Source organism: Canis aureus, chromosome 32 (assembly GCF_053574225.1).
Source record: "Canis aureus isolate CA01 chromosome 32, VMU_Caureus_v.1.0, whole genome shotgun sequence".
Classification (NCBI taxonomy): domain Eukaryota; kingdom Metazoa; phylum Chordata; class Mammalia; order Carnivora; family Canidae; genus Canis; species Canis aureus.
Genome location: NC_135642.1, coordinates 32,589,740 through 32,609,271, shown reverse-complemented (window position 1 = coordinate 32,609,271; position 19,532 = coordinate 32,589,740). Strand labels below are relative to the sequence as shown.

Sequence of the window (19,532 nt, the reverse complement as noted above, 5' to 3'; positions counted from 1 at the left end):
AACTCATCAGGCTTTGATGTTGTCAGTATCTTTGGAAGTGGATTAAGATGAGAAAAATATTTTTAGGATAGCATCTTTTATATTAATAATATATTAGATGCGAAGCTCCTATTTCCAGTTCAGAGAAATTACAGCCAATGGAGTGTTAAGTTTCAAGGCTAATGTTAAGATACAGGTATAGGCAAAACTCTTGCCATAGGTAAAAAGAGTTGCTAATGTAAGGTATACAATTATATTCAGGATTCTGATGAAAACAAACTTTCAAGGTGGTCCTAATGATTTGTCACTGACATCATTTCTAATTTAAGTGAACTTTAGCAACTTTAAGATCATATTCATATATAGATACAAATATCTGTCACATGAAAACCAAGCTAGATCATTTCATGTCATTATTAATCTAATTATTCTGCTCAAAATTCTATTAAAGACCACCTAAAGAGTCAGATGAAAAAACAGAAGCAGCTGCAGTTTAAAAGAAACTTGAAGAAATAGAAATAAGAATCAAGCTTCAACCAGGTGAATATGGGTCAGGAAAGAAATGAGTCAGTGTGAATATATTATCATCAGGCCTATCCTATTGATCAAATAAATAAACAGCAAAAATAAGAGAACAAATTTAACAAATAGCATAATGCAAATAAAAATTATAAGTGATACAAACCATTTTTCTGTTGAGTTTTGTCATTATATCTCGTGCAAGTGTAAAAAATGCCTAAAGGTAAACCAAAAATTGTATTAATAAATATTTATAATATAGTCTTAAGTAGAAATGTAGAACTTTTTCATTATTTCATTATAAGACATCTGATACTTTTTTTTTTAATTTTATTTATTTATTCATGAGAGACCCAGAGAGAGAGAGAGAGAGAGAGAGGCAGAGACACAGGCAGAGGGAGAAGCAGGCTCCATGAAGGAGCCCGATGCGGGACTCAATCCAGGGTCTCTAGGATCACCCCCTACGCCAAAGGCAGTGCAAAACCACTGAGCCACCTGGGCTGCCCACATTTGATACTTAATTAAGAAAGAACAGAACCTTAATCACAGTCCACATGTGAATACTGTATCTTATTTTTCAATGATATCACAAAACTGTCAATCATGGGGCGCCTGGGTGGCTCAGTCAGTTGAGCATCTGATTCTTGGTTTCAGATCAGGCCTTGATCTTGGGATTGTGGGACTGAGCCCAGAGTCAGGCTCTGGAGTCTGCTGGAGATTATCTCCCTCTCCCTCTCTTCCCTCTGCTCCTCCCCCTGCTCATACATCCATGCTCTTTCTTTCTCTAAAATAAATAAACTAAAAATTAAAAAAAAAAACTGACATTCATTCAGTCATCAAATATTTTCTGCACATTATATCTAGCACAGGTTCCTAATGTGACATTTGTTGAGTCATAGGTGGCTTCCTCAGTACACCAAAAGCACCAGGGTTGGGGGTAGGGGGGCAGAGACTCTCAGTCACCCCAGGTCCTCAAAGCAGGGCACAGTGCCTTGTTTTCGAGATGCTGAATATCTCTGTTCAATAATCAAATGAATAATTATGTACTACTCTAGTTTTAGAATCCATTTTCACAAAAATCTCTTTTATCCCCAATCTCCTCTCTTTCAAATTGTTTTCATTCTTGTATCTGAGAATTATATCATCTTCTGTCTTAGCTCAGCTAAATTCCTCACTGTGGAAATCAGTTCAAATAGGACAAATCTGATTAATCTCAGTGACATTTTGTGCCTAGTGCCTCTTGACCCAGACCAAACATTTTTTTAAACCTACCATCTCTACTTTGTTTCTACAGAGCCAAGACTTTTTAAAAAAAGATTTTAAGTAATCTCTACACCCAGTGTGGGGCTTGAACTCACAACCCCAAGATCAAGAGTTGCATGCTCCACTGAGTGTACCTTGCAAGTGACCTCTACAGAGCCAAGACTCTTAAAGAATCTTCAGTTGTCCCCATGCTAAACCCATAACTGTCAGTCTCTTTGTCCCCAACCACTCCTGATGCCCCCCAAAGATGTTCAGCAGAAAGATTATGTCCAATCAAGTCGAACAGAAACAATGATAACCACTATTATCACTTATTATCAATGTTCTACTGTCACACTGGTCACCTCTGAATCTAAATTTCTAAAGAAGCTGATCCCAGTTTTTATGAAAAGCTAACTACACTAAAATAAAGCTCGGGGAAAAGTCCTAATTTCTGTCGAATACCTGGTCAAAATAAGCAGCTTGGGCACCTCCCCGCTCTGTACTTCCATAACTCAAAGCTCTCTGTAAGCTACAGATTGTGATCAGGGTACAGCCACAGAGACTAAGCCTGCTCCATCAAGCCAGGGTATGGAGTTCACTTTGTGAGAGCAACCCAATCTAGGCCATCTCAGTGAACAAATTTTCTCCTACTTCTACTTAAGAGGCTCCCCTCTTTCTGACGGAAGGAAATCCTTTTGTGGTAAGCAGGAGGAAGTATTTTTCTGCTTATCTATGCTTGTGTAAATAAATCAACAGAAGCTTCCTGTTTCCTAACATCCATTAGCCAACCTGAAAAATTAGTATTAGTTATTGAAAACAAAAAGTTCAGATCAGTGTGCCCTAGCCAATAAAGTAATTTAAATGTCGATTTTTTAGCCATAATGTTATGATAAATGGTGAGTAACCTAAGAAATTGAATGTCTACAAAACCATTAATATTACAGTTTATTGAATTATATGTATTAACACACATGTATCATTTTTACGACCAGTTTAAAATATATTTTTTAAGATTTTATTTGACAGAGAGAAAGAGAGCACGTGTGTGCACAAGCAGGGGGAGCAGCAGGCAGAGGGAGAGGGAGAAGCAGGCTCTCCCCTGAGCAGAGAGCCTGATACAGGGCTCGATCCCAGGATCCTGGGATCATGACCTGAGCCAAAGGCAGACGCTTAACTGACTGAGCTACACAGGCACCCCTATAAAATGTTTTAAAGAAAGAAAATATTATCAACAATTCTGCCCTTTGTAAAGAAAATCTATTCTTAGAAGACTCTGGATGATTTGGTTGTCTTTAACAGTTCACTTACTGAAAATTTATTAAAACTAATCTCTGATAGGGATGCCTGAATGGCTCAGCAGTTGAGCTCTTGCCTTCGGCTCAGGGCATGATCCTAGTCCTGGGATCGAGTCCCACATCGGGCTCCCTGCGGGAAGCCTGCTTCTCCCTCTGCCTATGTTTCTGCCTCTCTCTCTCTGTGTCTTTCATGAATAAATAAATAAAATCTTTAAAAAAAAAACTAATCTCTGATAAACATGCTTGTTTCTACTAACGGCTGTTGTGTTACAATTTGTCATGCTTAATCTTAGGGAATCTGTTAAATAATCAGTTTAATTCTCTCTTGAGAGAGTACAGACATGAAAGTAATTAAGATTCTCCTGCTATAGGCTACTAAAGGATGACATGAACCATGATAAATAAGCAGAACACAGTGCTTGGTCGGCAAGTACAGGATTTCTGGCTTCCCCAACAAAGGTCAAAGCTGAACTTGAAGGACCTTCTACCTTCTGTTCAGTGAACCTTAACTGAGCAATCTCCTATAGCCCACGTGGGAGCTGGGTGCTAGAAATTCAACAACCTGGGTCCACAATAAAAGTTAGAAGCATAAAAGTTCACAAAATGGAGGTGGAGCTCACAGAAGGCATTCACTAAGAAAATGACAAGTCTTGGAGGACCACTTGAACACAGAGACCTAAGCTCTAATGCTACCACATAATAAATCATGGAAAGTTTCCTTCTTACCTCCTCTACGTTTGTACTGGATTTTGCACTTGTCTCCAAGAATTTAATCCCATAGTCAATTGCTAACTGAAAGGCAAACAGACATTTAAATTCCATTCAAGTTACTTCAGTATATAAAAAGCATTTCCATCTTCTAGGTTGTTCAAAGTCTCAAAGGTAGAGGATCTAGTGGAGAACTCTTGTGGTCCATAATTTCTTTGCTTTCTATGTTTGAAATGTAGACATCTCACTTAATCATCATAAATAAAATGGCAGCACTTCAACTCAAAACATAACTTAAGTAATTCTTTTTTTCTATTATACTTTAGCTCTCTAATATATTTACAAGAAAAACCATGAGACACATACCCGCTCTTATCATTAATTGGGGATTTCACTGATCCCTTTTACCTGACCCAAAGTACAACTCTCCAATGGTTACTATACTGACTTATTATTTGTTAATAAATTGGTACATAAAAGAATGAAAGCTTTAAATACTGAGCACGCACTGCTTTTTGTTTTTATTTAGTTTCTATTTCTATCTACTCCAAAAAGCTCCCAGTTCATTTAAAATAACAAGATTAAATGAACGTTCTTAAGGGAAAAAAACTTCGCAGACAGATTTAAAAACAAAATATATATTGCATGTATCACTAAAAAAAGGCTAAAGCAAAATTCCAAGATTTAAAAACTGAAGCCTCTAAGCTAATTTAGAAAAATGTCATGGGAGTAAATATGTACATGTAATACACTCTTGCTATTTTTCAGGATAACAAAATAGAGAAATGCCTATAAATGACACCCACAGTTTGGTAACTTAAAGTAGTTTATCCATAATGACCTAAATCTAATATGGAGTAAAATATTCTTAGGAAAAAAATAATGAATTGGAAATGATTACTGTTTAAATTTCTCCTATCTTATTACTTTTATTTGAAGAGAATGATTTACTTGATCTTTAAAACTGGGCATTTTCACACAGATGTGGAAGAAAAGAGCCTGAACTCTAAAGCTGCAGGAATTTGAAAAAGGAGCAATTTGTATCTCCCAGAAAACAGCAAATTCTTCAGGAATGAGTCATGACTACACAGTATATGGAGCTGGATCTTGAATACTAATTCATACCATTCAAGTATGGATTACATCTCTTTGTTGTTTTTTTAAAGGATTAAAATACAGATAATTTTCACACTGAAATCAATAATTAAGTAATACTGAGGAAATAAATGCTTCATGTGAATAGGTTCCAATCTTCATGCATTCGGTTCAAATTTACCTTCTCTCCTCTTTCTTTTGACACTTGTCTTTTGTCATTCATATCACATTTGTTACCCAGGATCATTCTTTCAACATCTGAAGAGGCATGCTGCAAGGAGAAAATCGTATGTTATAAAAACAGCCTGAGCAAAACACAGTTATTCAATAAACAAATCCTAACCTGTCAGAAACATCCATAAATTTAATAATAAGACAAATAATCTTTTGCTCAAGGGCTGATGCAGAGAAAAATTTAAAAGATGGGAGGAGGGAAAAGCTACAGCAAAGAGCCTATGCAAACTTTTCCCCCAAAGGCTTGCAGCCATTTTTAGGCCTTTTTTTTGTACATGAACAAACAGAAATAAAATCTATGGTTATCCAACAACAAAACTTCCAAATATTAGTTTGGGACAAAGAAGAAAAGAAAATAGTAGTGAGTGAGCCAATGGAGAAAGTATTCTGGATTCTGAACTACACAAAATATTAAATCATGTAAGTTAATATAAATGTGTACAAAATGACTTTAAAGTCAGATTTCTTTCTGTAATGTCAAAGACATAAAAAAAAATCTTAATACCAATCAACCTGGAATTAAAACAAATTTCAAATATCTACGATGGAGAAAATGTTAGAAAGGAAAAATGATAAGTTGCTAGAATAAAGAGATATCTTTCTGGGAGTCAGATGCTAAAGCTATAGGAGCACAAGTCCCTTCTTTCTGGCCTCAGTTTTCTCATGTGTAACCTAGGGACTTGTATTAAAGTATTTTCAAGATCTGGCCCAAGTTTAAAATTCTGTGAAACTGCTCCTCTCTCTGTACCTCCCCATCTGACAGTGGTCGGACTGGCAGCACCAGAGATCACTCTGTTTGTGGTGCTCTCAGAACAAGAGGGCCTGACCTGCCCATGCCCTACTTCTCAGCAGCTCAGCTGCCGCTTCCAGAGACAGAAGGAGCCCTTAGCAAGCACCCAGCAGGACTCCTCTCTACTATCATCATTCTCCTCCCATACATACCTCTTCGATGTTTCTTATCCAATTTTTAATATTGTCAAAGGACTTTTCATTTGTGATGTCATAGACCAGCATAATTCCCTGTAAGGAAAAAAAAACTTTATTTAGTATTTCATATATCTTAAAGTTATAGAATATAATGTCAGTGTACTCCTACCCTCCAGAAACCTTTTGTTTGTCCTTTATTTTATCTTTTTAATTAAAAGGGATTTGTAATAAAAATTTTAAAGTACAAAGAAGGAAAAATAAATAAATAAATTCTTACACTATCACACCATGTAAATAAATAGTCTGTAAACATTTCTACTGTTAACCTTTAATGAATTAGTGATTACGGTAAAGGTGATACACCTTTTATATCTGACTGCATGTGATAAGAATCAGCACCAACTAGAGTTGAAGGAGTGTTTAAGTTAAAACAGAGATAGTGATGAGAGAAAGAGATAATCACTTCTGTTGTGTACTTGTTTATTGGAAGTAGAAATGTCTTGTTTCTTACTTCTGTACTAAGATCAGATCCATACCGCTTTAAAATTATTTCTTTTTTCACTTAAAAAAATTATTTCTTATATGGGCTGTTCAAAGTGTCACTGTCTACATAAATCATAGACACTTAAAATATAATATATTTTTTTATAATACATTTGTTATACAGGTTTAAGGAAAGGCATTGTCATCATATTTTTAAAGGCCATCATATCTTCTATTTCTAAAAGGTTTATCTTCTAAATATATCAACTGACACTTGTATGCTAACTATTCCAAAATCTGTTATCACTAGACCACACTCCTGTGTTAAGTGCTAGATGTACCTGTCTATCCACTCAACAAGTATTTAGTGAGCACGTACTATGTGCCTTATACTATATGTTGTGCTACTCGCAGTGAAGAAGACAGACAAGGCCCCTTCCTCTCTCATGGACGGCTAGCAAAGAAAACAATAAACCAATAATTATTCAATTTGTTTTAACATTGACAACTACTATAAAGAAGTATGGGGAGTTTTGAGTACAAATGCCGATCTAATCTGGTTGAGGGGATGGGTTGGTCAGGGAAGTCTTCCCTGAGAAAATGACAGTAAAGCCAAGACCTGAAGTCTGAGCAGACTTGAACTGGGCAATGGAATTGAGGCTGGGGTGAAAGGGAAAGCCACCGTACCAACACCAACAGAAATGTGAGTATCCTGCTGACCAGAATGGCCCAGAACTCACTGGACTGAGTGAAAGAAAGTCAGCTTGGTAAGACTGCACAGATCCGACAGAGAAGGGCACATGATGAAATGAAAGAGATAGACAGGGTCAGATGTGCTTTGAAGACCAATGACCGGATAGCAGCCCCCAAATGTCCCGTGTGGTCACCAAAATTCAACTGAGTAAAACACAAGCTTGTCTTTGTCCCCTCTAAGTCTTGTCTTCCTCTTTGTATTCTCGTTTTGTTAAAGGGCAATAGAACCCTGCCAGCCAGCCCAAGCAGACCCCTGGGAGTTACCTCCTCATAGCCAGGGAGTCACTAAGTCCTGTAGGCCTGACAACCACAATATCGCCCGATTCTGACCCTCCAACTCTCATGCATGGCCTTATTCATATTCTCATCTATTAGCCTTTACCTGAATTACTGTCATTGTCTTTAACTGGTCTCCCAGCTTTTGCAAAAATATACAATCGCTCAGAACATATGCAGGAGTTCCAAAACATCTACAAGTTAATTACCTGATTAATATTATGAAGACCAATGGCAAAACATGCAGTTACTAAACAAAGAACATTAAAAAAAAAAAAACAACAAAAAGCCTTTAAATGTCTTGTTTCCATATCCCCAAACCTATCTCCCCCATTGTACCAGACTCTAGCTTGGATCCTATGAACTTGACAAATGAATATTCATGTTTTACTTTCACCTGAAGAGTTATAAAACCCTTAAACACACTCACCATGGCTCCTCTATAATATGCTGTTGTAATGGTTCGAAATCTTTCCTGACCTGCTGTGTCCCTAAAATTTGAAACAAAGGAGAGAGTGGTTTTAAAAGTTATCACCAGCATCACTGAAGAGAAATCTTAAGCTGTGGATAGAATTCTGGTCTGCTCACAAAAGCAGTGGTTTCAAGGGAAAGGGGAATGGGACACCAGGAGAGCCTGCTGTGTGTCTGTGAGCTGGAGGCGGAGGTGGCCACAGGGGCCTGTCAGGAGCTCACAATGACTCTGGTGGGAAACTTGGACCTTCATGATAAAAGCAGCAACAGGAAAATACATGGCCCTGCTAGGAACTGGCATGTTCTATTAGTCAAACACACGTGGGAGAGAATAGAGAATAGTTCTAAATTCTTGGATCCCTGTAGGTAGTTATAATTCTTTTTATAAATGCCTAATGATTAAGGCATTTTGCTCTCTTGACTGAAAGTCTGATTTTTGTACAAAGCAAGCATTTGGGCTGGACTTACTACTGTGTAAATTCTGCTCAGCAGAGCACACTCAAATGGATCTCCTCAAGAACTTTTTCAGTTATAGAGCCTGGGATTAAATGGGAGCCTGGAGTTTCACACATAATGGTTGACAATGTTTCCAAAGATTTTAAAATATGAATACCACCTCAAAATTACATAAGCTTTCATGTATTCTTGCTTTTTGGCTGATGGCATTCTCTTAAAATACATTCGGAAAAATTCAGAAATTTCTCATTACGTTGATTGAAACAATCCCTCTAAAGGGAGTCAAATTTCTTTGGTATCTGGGAAAATCAGTATTTCTAAATTTGCCACGCACAACCACTCCCTGGGCTACTATGGCAAACTAAATTGTACAATTTAATTGCAGGGGAGAGAGAGGCATTTGTGGAAATATACTATAATTCTGATGCATACCAACCCAAACAAGAGATGGAGGCCCAAGGGAAATATAACAAATCAAAAACATTAATAAATACCTTAACATTCATCTATACCTCACAAAATACTTTCATCTGTGCTCACATGATGCCCATCACAGCCCAGTATAGTGGTAGGACCCCCATCCTCATTCTGCAGAAGAGGTAACAGGCTCAGGTGGGCTATGGCCTACCACTAAACCACTAAATAGCTCAGAACCTTGAACACCCTTAAGCATCTTAGGTCTCAGCTGCTTAGGACAGGGCCAGGCTCCCCACCACAGTATTCATCTTATCTTGTCATTCTCTCACTGGTCAGGATTAGATACCCAGGGCACCGGAGTTTGGTATATGGCAAACACATCATGGGGAAAACAGAAGCCAAGTAACTTTGAGCCAACCAACTATTTTGGTCTAACATACTACTTTATTTAGAACCAGCTCTGCAGTAAGGATGGAGGAAAAACCCTGCCATACTAAATGTAGGCTGTGAAAACTGAATGTAGTCTATTGCTGTTGAGAGTATTGATAAATAGTGCTATGATGTTATATTAAGTTCTAATTAGCTGACTGCTAGCTGACTGCCCACAGGCTCCTAGAAATGCTTCTTGGTGCTATGCTCAGGACTGTTAAGCACAGTCAGAAATTCTCTTTGGTTCTCCTTAAAAATTTTTTTTAGTTTAGTATCTTTAAAGTATCTGGCCTCTTAGTGAATATCAATAGATGCAAAGGGAAACCTATGGTAACCTTCACCATGTTTTCCAACGAATATACTGGGAACCACTACACTAGGCTAATATATGAAGCTGACACAATGCTCCATATTTGGGTCATTATCCCAGCTTTATCATTGACCCAGACAGATGCTCTCTGATGGACTTAACCACTCTAAGTCCTAAGTTCTTCCTCTGTAAAAGAAGGACTAGTGGATTTCAATATCATGCTCTAGTTCTAGCCTGGTTCTGAGATTCAAAGAAGAAAGAGAGCCCAAGGAAAAAGCTGATATAAATTACTTTACTATTTTGCCCTATCTGCTTCTGAATCTATGCTGCTCTAAATTTCTAAGCTTTGTCTACTGCTGTCATCATTACACACTGGATCGGTTCAGTGGTCCTCATTTTTTATTTTATTTTATTTATTTGCTCATGAGAGACAGAGAGAGAGAGAGGAAGAGACACAGGCAGAGGGAGAAGCAGGCTCCATACAGGGAGCCTGATGTGGGACTCGATCCCAGGACCCCAGGATCACACCCTGGGCCGAAGGCAGGCGCTAAACCGCTGAGCTACTCAGGGATCCCCATTTTTTTATTTAAAGAGAAGAAACATGAAAATATAAAGTGTCAGATGTGGAGGGGAACTTAGATGTCTTCAGGCTAACCAACCAATTTACCAATGAGGAAAAACAGGCCCTAAGAAGGGAAGCAATTGGCCCAAGCCCTCAGTTCAGGGGTAGAACCTAGAACCTAGATCTGTACTTCCATAGAAGAACCCATTCAGGGTTCCTTTTTTTTTTTTTTTTAATTTATTTATGATAGTCATAGAGAGAGAGAGAGAGAGAGGCAGAGACATAGGCAGAGGGAGAAGCAGGCTCCATGCACTGGGAGCCTGACGTGGGATTTGATCCTGGGTCTCCAGGATCGCGCCCTGGGCCAAAGGCAGGCGCCAAACCGCTGCCGCCACCCAGGGATCCCGCATTCAGGGTTCCTACCACTTGACTACTCTTGCCTTACCTGTTTTCAAAGCTGCAACAACTACAATGAAAAAGTGCATGCACTCTTGAGATTTTGGTTTCCTTCCCTACAAAATTAGGGTTTGGGAAGAATGAGGTCTCAGATCTCTCTCAGCTGTAAGATCATTCCTTACCTTCCCATTCTTGGTGGAGAAACCTTTGAATAGTTACCCACTTCCCCTTGGTTCGGATAAGGAATAGATGTTTTATTTATCATAAGTTACCTCTAACTCACCACAATTCACATTTTAATTCCCACTTTCAATTCCTGATTAAGGTAGAAACTTTGTGTATAATTTTTTATTTTTATTTTTTACTTACCATATCTGAAGCTTAATTTTCTTTCCATCTAGTTCTATCGTCCTGATTTTAAAATCAATTCCTGCCAGAAGAAGAAAGAAAGAAATACTAAATTTCTCCAAATATAATCCAAGTCTTATTAGGAAAAGGACAAAGATTTCTATTGAAAAAAAAAAGCTCTCCAACGCACTGGAAAATGTGAACACAGAGAGGGTGTGAATGGTATGTTTCCTCTGAATACAGGCTGAAGAAAGGAATGCTAATTACTCTGCAAAGAATTCCCACACATGTTAAATGCAATGTATTATATGCTTCATTATTTTGATACAAATGGATCACATCCCTCAAAGTTACGTAATTTAGATAGACTGAGAACATGCCATATTTTCTGCTTCCTGAAATACATATAAACAATGATTCCTACCCCCTTTCCTGCCCCATCCTTCCCTAAAAATCACCGTGGGACCTCTTTACAATGTCTTCTTCCATCTCCTTCCATGTGTTCTTTAGGATCTGCAACTGGCTAAGGAAAAAAACAAAACCTCAAGCCCCCAAACCTGCCTATTTCAGTTCAAGAATGGGAAAATCTGCGTATTTATTTTATACAGCCAGCAAGTATCTTTTCTACATTTATTTTTTTAAACATATTTTTTAAGATTTTATTTATTTATTCATGAGAGACCCAGAGAGAGGCAAAGACAAAGGCAGAGGGAGAAGCAGACTCCTTGCAGGAGCCCGATGTGGGACTAGATCCCGGAACTCCAGGATCACGCCCTGGGCCTAAGGCAGACGCTCAACCACTGAGCCACCCAGGCGTCCCTCTTTTGTACATTTTAATAAACGTTTCTTGCATCTTACTGGCTGGAGCTGAAATAGCTAGAATAGTTTTTAGCCATGGCTGAACTTAAAATTATCTGGAGAACTTTAAAAAACTACTTATGACTAGGTCTGCTCCTTTCCCCAATTTCGGAGATTCTAACTTAGTTGGTCAAGGGTGGGACCTGTGCACTGCTAATTTTAAAATAGGTGATTCTAACTTGTAAGTAGCACTCAAGCAGGCCTGCCAGGAACCATGTGAAAGTCATTTGGGGGTCAAAAGTCCAACCCTCCCTCACTTGCTTTCCCCCCCGACTATGGTAGTTCAAAACTCGCTTAGCAATTTCAATACAAAGAACCACAAAATCCTTGACAAACATCAGAACGCTCTATCACTTATCAGCAATAAGCTGCTACTCTCTGAAGACACAAGTTAACGAATACAACTGGACACAATTTGCTAAATCCTTATCATCTGGCTATTCAGCTTTTAGATTTTTTTTCTATTCTTTTGTATTCTGTCCAGAGCCCCTTAAAAGTGGTTTCCAGGACATTTCAAGAAAATATGTCAATTACATATCCCCTAAACTGACTTAAACACTAAATGCTGTTCTTGGGGGGCTAGGGTGGGGGGAGAAAAGCCTTCAACAGCTATGTTACTACAATGTTTCTACATATAAATATTGATAGCACCCATAAAAGCTGCCACTTGGAGGCTCCCTAAAGTCTCAAACACTCTTCATTCATTTAAAAACATTTAGGAAATTTTCTACGGATCCAGCCTCTTGTTTTTTGTATTTGTTAGAAGGGTTACCTTTCTGTAATTTGAGGAAGTTCTACCATTATCTGTGATACTTAACCATCTTTTCACTATTCAGAGGTTTTCAATGTTTAGAAGAGTTAGGAGCTGTGGTATTTAGCTTTTGTTTACACTGCTGTCAGGAGCCAGCTGATAGACAAAACAGTACAACCTAAATTTCATAAAAATGGAAAATGGGGGGATCCCTCGGTGGCCCAACGGTTTAGCGCCTGCCTTCAGTTCAGGGCTGGGGTCCCAGGATCGAGTCCTGCATCAGGCTCCCTGCATGGAGCCTACTTCTCCCTCTGCGTGTGTGTGTGTGTGTGTGTGTGTGTGTGTGTGTGTGTGTCTCATGAATAAATATATAAAATCCTTAAAAAAATAAAAAATAAAAATGAAAAATGCCATTTATATTATTATCGAAAAGCACTGGACCTGAAACTCAAAAGACCTAGACTGTAGATTGGGTTCTGTCATTGACAACTTTTGGGAGGTTGCTTAACTGCACTGAACCTTTGTATCCTCATCCATGAAAAAAAAAAGGAGGGGGACCTAATTAGATAAATTAGATAATGTGTTTAAACGTGGTTTGGGAACTCTGAAATTCCATATAAAGGTAAGATATTACATATTCAGATGCTATTATCCTGCAGCTCTTATCACTTGATGCATGAATTGTGGTAACAGCTTCCCAGGACTCTGTGCCAACATCTTTCCCTGGTCTAACTTCCCTGCACGCCACTGCCAGAATAACTGTTCACAATCTCTGTGGTAATGGCACCGGGATACTTAAGAAGCCATGGGTCCAACTTCCTTTGCCTGGCAACACAGCCTCTCAGAGGCACTGCTCTCCTGACAGTCACCCTCAGGGCCTCTCTCCAAGGGCCACCACACACCTCCCTGCTTGGCCCCACACCTCCTCCTCTCTGCATGTGCATGGCCACCTGGCTCACCTGGCTCTGCCCGCTTCCCTGAGGACTTCACTCTACCCATGGGTCCTCCCCAGGCCTCTCTCTCAGCTCTCAACTCGGCTATGTCCATCCCTGATGTGGCAAGTCCTGGTTTCTTCCTGTGCTATTTGGTTTTGTTAACATATTACTCTGAATTGCTCTCAAATTAAGCAAGGGGTCCGTCCATCCTCTCTTTGCTAGTTAGACTGCATAGAGAAACACGTATACAGTAGGTGATAAAAGGTTAAATACTCTTAAGTAAGTAAGTAAAGGTTATATTCTACTAGGTGTGGGGAGAACTAAGAACACCTTTTTAAGTTCAAAGTTTTTTTAGTATACTATAGTGACAATAGTAAGCCTGCTAAGAAATCTACTACAATGAAAATCAAGATCTTTACATTAATTAGTTTAATCAGTAGACCACATGGTGGATTAACATTCACTTAAAAAAAAACAAAACTATTTATTTATTTGACAGAGAGAGCGAGTGAGCGCAAGCAGGAGGAGTACCAGGCCAGGGATAGGGAGAAGCAGGCTGAGCAAGGAGCCTGCTGCCCAATCAATGTGGGGCTCAATTCCAGGACCCCGGGATCATGACCTGAGAAGAAGTAGACGCTTAACCGACTGAGCCACCCAGGCGCCTTGGATTAACATTTACTTTAAAATTTAAAGAAAAGATAACTTCCTGAGACTACTCCAGAATTAGAATAACCAGTTATAATATAGTAATGTAATTATATCAATTAGGATGCTTTCTGCTGCAAATAATAGAAACTTCAAATCAAACTAGCTTACGGTAATTTGTTGACTCATAGAATAGGCCCAGTGGTTCAGGGATGGCTCAATCCAGTAGTTCCGGCTCATTTCTCTGTACCTCCTTTGGCTCTGCCCTTTTGGGACTATCAATTTCATCCCCTGACGGATAACGGTTCCTGACCACAACAACAATACTGAGAAGAAAAGATATCATCTTCCTGCACCTCTCACTTCAAAGTGAGGAAATGTTTCCCCAGGGCCTCCAGCAACCTTTCCTTCATGTTTCATTTCTAGAATTGTAACTATAAGAATGTCATGTCCTAGGACCTAATGCTGAGTTTTGGAACCAATCACAGCCATGGGTAGTCACCAAGATTGGATTAATCTAAACTCATCCCTAAATTTAGATTAATCAAGACCCATCCCTTGAGCTGGGTCACTTCCCTGACCCATAGGATTGCTAAAAATAGGAGAGAGTAGAAAAGCTGTTGAATCAGTCATAGCGTCTGTTGGAAAAATACTCCAATCTATCAATTAGTAAAATTTTATATTCATAGCTATATGAAATGGACAAATCATAACAGCTATCACTACTACCCTAACATGTATGTTACTAGGTTGGTGATAACTCTACTACTTCATCTAGTGTTTAGCCACAAACAGAAAGTATGAAGTAAAAAAAAAAATAAATAAATAAAAATAATGAGCAACCCAGATAGTTGCCACAATATCTCTGCACTAAATCACGAACTTCACTGCCCAAGAGTCCCTGAGACTATAGCTCCAAAGCTCTGGCCTGTGCCCTAGCCTCAGATGATCAGAGATTGCAAAGAAGGAGGGCGCTATCATATCAACAGCAACAAGAACCACAGCTCATTCTGGCAAGAAGGGAGCAACTTTTATTTTTTTTTTTTAATTTAAAAAAGGACTATACAATCTCAAAAACACAGCTTCTGAAGGGCATTATGCTTAGGGTAAAAAAAAAAGCTCTTCATATTTCAATAATCGTTTAGAAAGCATCATTTCTTGGCAGCACATAATACGATACCTCATGTTCAAAATGACGACCCTGAGTCATCCCAACTCATGAGCAATCCATCAGCCACCAGGCTTCATGCAGCCTGCCCAGCTGGCAACACAGCCCAACATCTATGCTCAGGAGAGAAGACTCCATCACTGCTTCCATGTTTACTGGAATATGCCCCAATATTAACATTTTAATGGCTTTAAAGTAGAGCCAGTTTTGTCATTAATATTTATCTAGTCAATAAAATAGGAAACCTACATTGTAAGAAAACATTCCCAAGGGGCTCCAAGTCATTTTCATTTTGAATTTAAATACACACACACACACACTCTCTCTCTCTCTCTCTCTCTCTCTTTTTCCGAACTGATTCTCACGCTAAACAGTAGCTCATAACCAATATACATTATGCACTATAAGGAGGCAGAGAAGCAAGCTGGAAAGGAATCACAGAATTCTAGGCTTGGAAAGAACCTCAGAGAAGGTTTATTAGTTCGGTCCTCCTTGTGTGCCTAAGAAAACTGAGGCCCAGGCTGATATAGCAACTTAATCAGTTTCACAAAGACTTACTCAAAAGGGGGGTCAAAAATCAAACCTGGCATTTAAAGATCAGGCCTTCCAAAGAGGCGTGTACAGATGTCCATGTCTCCCTGGGGGAGGCCTGCTCTTTAAGAGTCCACAGCAAATCACTAGCAACAAAGGGAACATCCCTGAGTCGGAGAGTACCTTGGTACACAGGGGATTCCAGAAGCAGTGAACAGGAGTCACATTTATCAACACACGGGGCATCTAAGAACATAATATGAACTGAAAAAAGCCAACTGCAGAAATTTCCCAGACTCAAACCATTCCTATAGAATTTCAAAAATACCAAAAACCATGGTATGTATCATTTACATATACATCCATGTGAAATTAAAGTATAAAAACATCCAGGAGAAGGACTATTAACGAAATCAGTACAGGGACACCTGGGTGGCTCAATGGTTGAGCATCTGTCTGCCTTTGGCCCAGGGCATGATCCTGGAGTTCTGGGATCGAGTCCCACATTGGGCTCCCCACGAGGGAGCCTGCTTCTTCCTCTGCCTGTGTCTCTGCCTTCTCTCTGTGTCTCTCATGAATAAATAAATAAAATCTTAAGAAAAAACAACAAACAACCCCCCCCCCAAAAAAAAAAAACAAAAAACAAAATCAGTATAGCTGCTACCTCTGAAAAGAAATAGAAGAAGAGGTGATTAACGAGAGGTTCAGGAGGACTTCAATTCTATCATATATTATTTCTAAAACTGAGTGATGGTACCTGAATGTGAGACTGTTTTATATTAGGTACACTTTTGTATGCCTGAAACTTTTCCTAATTTTTAAGAAGCAATAAGTAGTTATTTGAAAGAAATGACATCTGAAGACACTCATGACAGTAGAAAAACGAAACCAGATTTAGAGGAAAGGCAATTTAAAACATTTAGTGGGAGTGAGTCAAGGGCAGGGTGGGGGGGAGAAAGCAGACACTACCTCACTCCCACGTTGTTCAATATACAGAGGGCCTGTGAGCCCCTGGTGACTGGGTGTGGGTGATAGCAAGATTAGATCAAGTTCAGAAAGTGAGGGCTTAGGGTAGCAAGGAGTGCTAGCCATTTAGATTTCAAGCAGTGAGTTCAGGGGCATTTCCTGGAGGAAAAAGAAGGTTCTATCTGGGCTAAGAATAATGAAAGAATACACATTTGGTCACTTGGGAGTGGCACTCTAGGAGAGGAACAAAGGAGTTCTGATTTTCCATTCCAGTGGGTGAAGGAAGAGGATATCCTCCCTCCCCCTCAGGATGGGGGTGGGGAACTGTGCCCTGCACCTTTCAGGAGAAGGTAAAGTTGTACTTGAGGCCTCTGCATTGTCTGGGGCGCCCCAAGTTAACAAGAACAGGCAAAGACCTGGCAGTGAGGCTCTGGGAGGAACCTGGCGTGAGCAGTTGCCTAAAGCACTGCTTATCAGCTATTTCTCAGAAACCAGCAGTGTGGTTGGAAGCAGCTGAAGAGAGGGCCTGGCCAGTAGAACAGAGGGAAGGAATCTTTGAACTTGACCTAAGTCTATAGTTAACAGATCTTGGAGTGAGCAGTACTGGGCCACCTGTCATTCCACAAATTAGATATAATTTAACACAGAGAGGGAACAGATTGACAAAATTATTTTACACTGATGTCAAATTAGTCAGCCAACAGATGTTTATTTACTAACAATCTTTTCTGTTTCAAGAGCACAGGGAGGTTGCCCTGATTTTGTGCTGCAGTATGGAAAAAGTATGAAGAAGGACCACTTCTGGCTTTCACAACTCTGGAACAAGCCAGTTGTCCCGACCTTCAGACTCGCTGTGATCTGGGTGCATTTTTGCCCTGTAGGTACTGTAGCTTAGAACACACAGAGCTCTCTCTTCTACCTTAGAACTATGCTGGGTTACTTGGGGAAGGAAGCTGACCCAGGAAAATTGAGGGGTGGGGAAACAATAGGGACCTTGAACTGACATGATCCATACCTGGTTCCCACTCAAGTGCTTTTATAAAAAGTCCACTTGGCTGCAGTCAAGAGATCCATGAAAAAAAATAATAACTCAAGTTTCTGGGACATTTACCCTTTCGATGAATGAGAACAATGAAAGATTCTAATGCTGGGTTTACTCATGGTGCCATACATCAACAAGAAAAAAACACAGGGTATCTATCTATCCCCTCTGACCCACTTTAAGAAGCAGAAGTCCAAAAATGCACTTTCACAATTAAAAGGGGAAAAATGTACTTGGTTTCAAAAGTACATTTAGAAACATCTGTGATCCCAAGCTATCAGAATATGGGTTATGTGGCTGGTCTATTTACATTTCAGACATACTCCAGAAATAGAAAAAAGTGTCCCAAATATTGAAATCCACTTTAAAGAAATGGCTACATTCACTTCCTTTCTTGAGATTTTTATTATTAATGATGAAGATATGGGGTAGGTGGATACTGCCAGTTTTGCAACTTTGACAACCTCATTTTGCTTAGGCTTTTTTGGTGAACTTTTCAACATGGAGACTAATGAGATTTTAGAGTAGCTGACTTTAGGACAATTAGCTAAAATCTCTAATTACAAAAACAAATTACTGAAATGGAAAACATAAGAATCACAGTTTGAAGCTTTAAAATATTTTTTTTTTCCAAAATAAAGGACTTGAGAAAATGTGTAAAAGTAGAAATAAAGAATGTTACTTAGATTGAGGCCCCTAGATGACTCAGCCGGTTAAGTGTCTGACTCTTGATTTCAGCTCAGGTCATGATCTCAGGGTTGTGAGATTAATTAAGCTGCACTTTGGCCTCAGTGCTCAGGGTGGAAAGTGCTTACTTAAGATTCTCTCTCCCTCTCTCTGCCCCTCCCCACTCTAAAAAAAAGAAAAAAAAAGAATGTTACTTAGATTGAAAGAGAGGAGTTCAAAGCATTGTTCTTCTGTGAATACACATTCTGTAAGTTCATAAAAGCATGTTCACCAAGTACCAATTTTGTTGCATATATTTAGAACCACTTAATTTTTCAGTTTGCTTAAATTCAAGTTTACAATATGGTTTCCTTTTTGAAAACCAGAAAGTCTAAAGTTTAGCAGCAAAAAGAAAAAAAAATGTAAGCTTAGAAGGTATTTAACAACAGTTTATAATGATCACAGTGGTCTGTGAATATAGTCTGCCCTTAAAAAAGACATGCATCATACCAAAAAGACAGAAGTTTTCAGATTTCTTTGGTTCCTCTATTCTATGAATAGGAAGCATTAAATTAAACCTAATTTATGGTGTAAATCAATAGTGACACATATTACTCCTTCCTGCTGAAATAGCTGCACATCTTTACACTGTTTTAAAAGTTTGTACTTGTTACTGAATCAAATTCAACTTTTGGCATTTTTGGTGTAAGACATTTGTACCCATACAATCTAATCCTACCAACAAAAGATAAACTCATAAACTAATTCTAGAAATTAGGAAGAATTACATACATAAATGTATGTATGACAGATATAAAAACAGTACAGATAAGAATAGTTTTAAGTAAGGTCTATATTTGAGAGTCTTAAAGGGCTTTATAGATTAAATTATGAAGATCTAATTAATCCTTAAAATGTCTTTGGGAAATAAAAGGGCAAAATAACAACTCACTATATACCAAATGATAATTTATGCTAAGATAATCTATGTGTTGAATGACAAACAAAAGGTTTTAATGCTAGAACTATACAAATGTCAAGAGAAAACACGCACACACACCAAAAAT

The 19,532-nt window shown here is 38.7% G+C and overlaps 1 protein-coding gene and 1 long non-coding RNA gene across 2 annotated transcripts in view; one reads left to right on the top strand and one right to left on the bottom strand.

Annotated features, from left to right (window-relative positions):
* RAB8B (RAB8B, member RAS oncogene family) overlaps positions 1 to 19,532 on the bottom strand; it is a 61,561-nt gene that overhangs the window by 4,521 nt on the left and 37,508 nt on the right. The window contains exons 2-7 of the mRNA XM_077881378.1: positions 10,925 to 10,985; positions 7,945 to 8,005; positions 6,018 to 6,095; positions 5,023 to 5,112; positions 3,765 to 3,830; positions 665 to 715 (exon numbers count right to left, since the gene is read on the bottom strand). Of these exons, the coding sequence (XP_077737504.1) occupies positions 665 to 715; positions 3,765 to 3,830; positions 5,023 to 5,112; positions 6,018 to 6,095; positions 7,945 to 8,005; positions 10,925 to 10,985 (407 nt within the window). The remainder of the gene's footprint in view (positions 1 to 664; positions 716 to 3,764; positions 3,831 to 5,022; positions 5,113 to 6,017; positions 6,096 to 7,944; positions 8,006 to 10,924; positions 10,986 to 19,532) is intronic.
* LOC144303348 (uncharacterized) overlaps positions 10,961 to 19,532 on the top strand; it is a 49,373-nt gene continuing 40,801 nt past the window's right edge. Inside the window, exons 1-2 of the long non-coding RNA XR_013370425.1 lie at positions 10,961 to 11,125; positions 17,496 to 17,634. This is a non-coding gene — a long non-coding RNA (uncharacterized LOC144303348). The remainder of the gene's footprint in view (positions 11,126 to 17,495; positions 17,635 to 19,532) is intronic.